At 25.9% G+C, this 791-nt stretch overlaps 1 protein-coding gene across 1 annotated transcript in view; it reads right to left on the reverse strand.

Annotated features, from left to right (window-relative positions):
• Nucleotides 1-345: 345 nt before the first annotated feature.
• The window catches only part of Acf (ATP-dependent chromatin assembly factor large subunit), a gene marked incomplete in the record, with an annotated part of 58,309 nt that continues 57,863 nt past the window's right edge, over nucleotides 346-791 (reverse strand). The window contains 1 exon segment of the mRNA XM_067045263.1: nucleotides 346-532. Coding sequence (XP_066901364.1) covers nucleotides 412-532 — 121 coding nt within the window.

Here is a 791-nt window from a genome sequence, read left to right on the forward strand (position 1 = left end):
TTATAAAAGAAGAAGGCTTTTCATTCATTCAAATAACTATTTACAATTATTCCCTTCAAAACATAATATACCTAACAATTAGCCAGGTAAATTAATTTGGGACAATGGAATTATCAATTTTACAATTAAAAATAAAACATAACAAAACAAAAAGTAAATCATGCACCTTGTTACTATACAAACATATTTCCTTTCCGAAATTATCTTAACAATTTAAAAATCTCTTCTTACTCTTTTAATTATTTTTTTCTTTCTTTTTTTTTATTATTAATTATACGTATCTTCTATAAATATATACCTATGCATAAAATTAGGATCCTGTCCAATAAATGAAAATAGATGATATTTCGGGAAGAATGGAACAAAATTTATTATGATGCTCTCAGTGATAGGCAATACGCTTTTATATCTTCATAGCACCGTCCTCGACTTCTTCACAGGGGGTTCACCGTCGGTAACTTCGTTATCGCCGATTGTTAAGTTGTGCTCCTTGCAAAGATCATAGAATAAGTTCCTCAACTTCTCACCAGCTCTAAAAACAATCATATGTCTAAAGGTTAATATAAAATATACTGTGGAGACATTTTACACTTAGATATCAAGAAAATGTTAAAAATCTGTCTCAAAACATTTAGTAGGTTACATATAATAAAAAATAAGATAATTAATATGTTCCTAAAAAATTTTTACCCAAAAAAATTAATCTACAAAATTTGGGAAATTAACCTTAAAAATATCAAAAATAAAACAGGAAACGAAATAGTAAATAATAAAGTAAAAAATAAAAAATT

Source organism: Halyomorpha halys, unplaced genomic scaffold (assembly GCF_000696795.3).
Source record: "Halyomorpha halys isolate HHAL.00 unplaced genomic scaffold, Hhal_1.1 Scaffold1029.1, whole genome shotgun sequence".
NCBI lineage: Eukaryota > Metazoa > Arthropoda > Insecta > Hemiptera > Pentatomidae > Halyomorpha > Halyomorpha halys.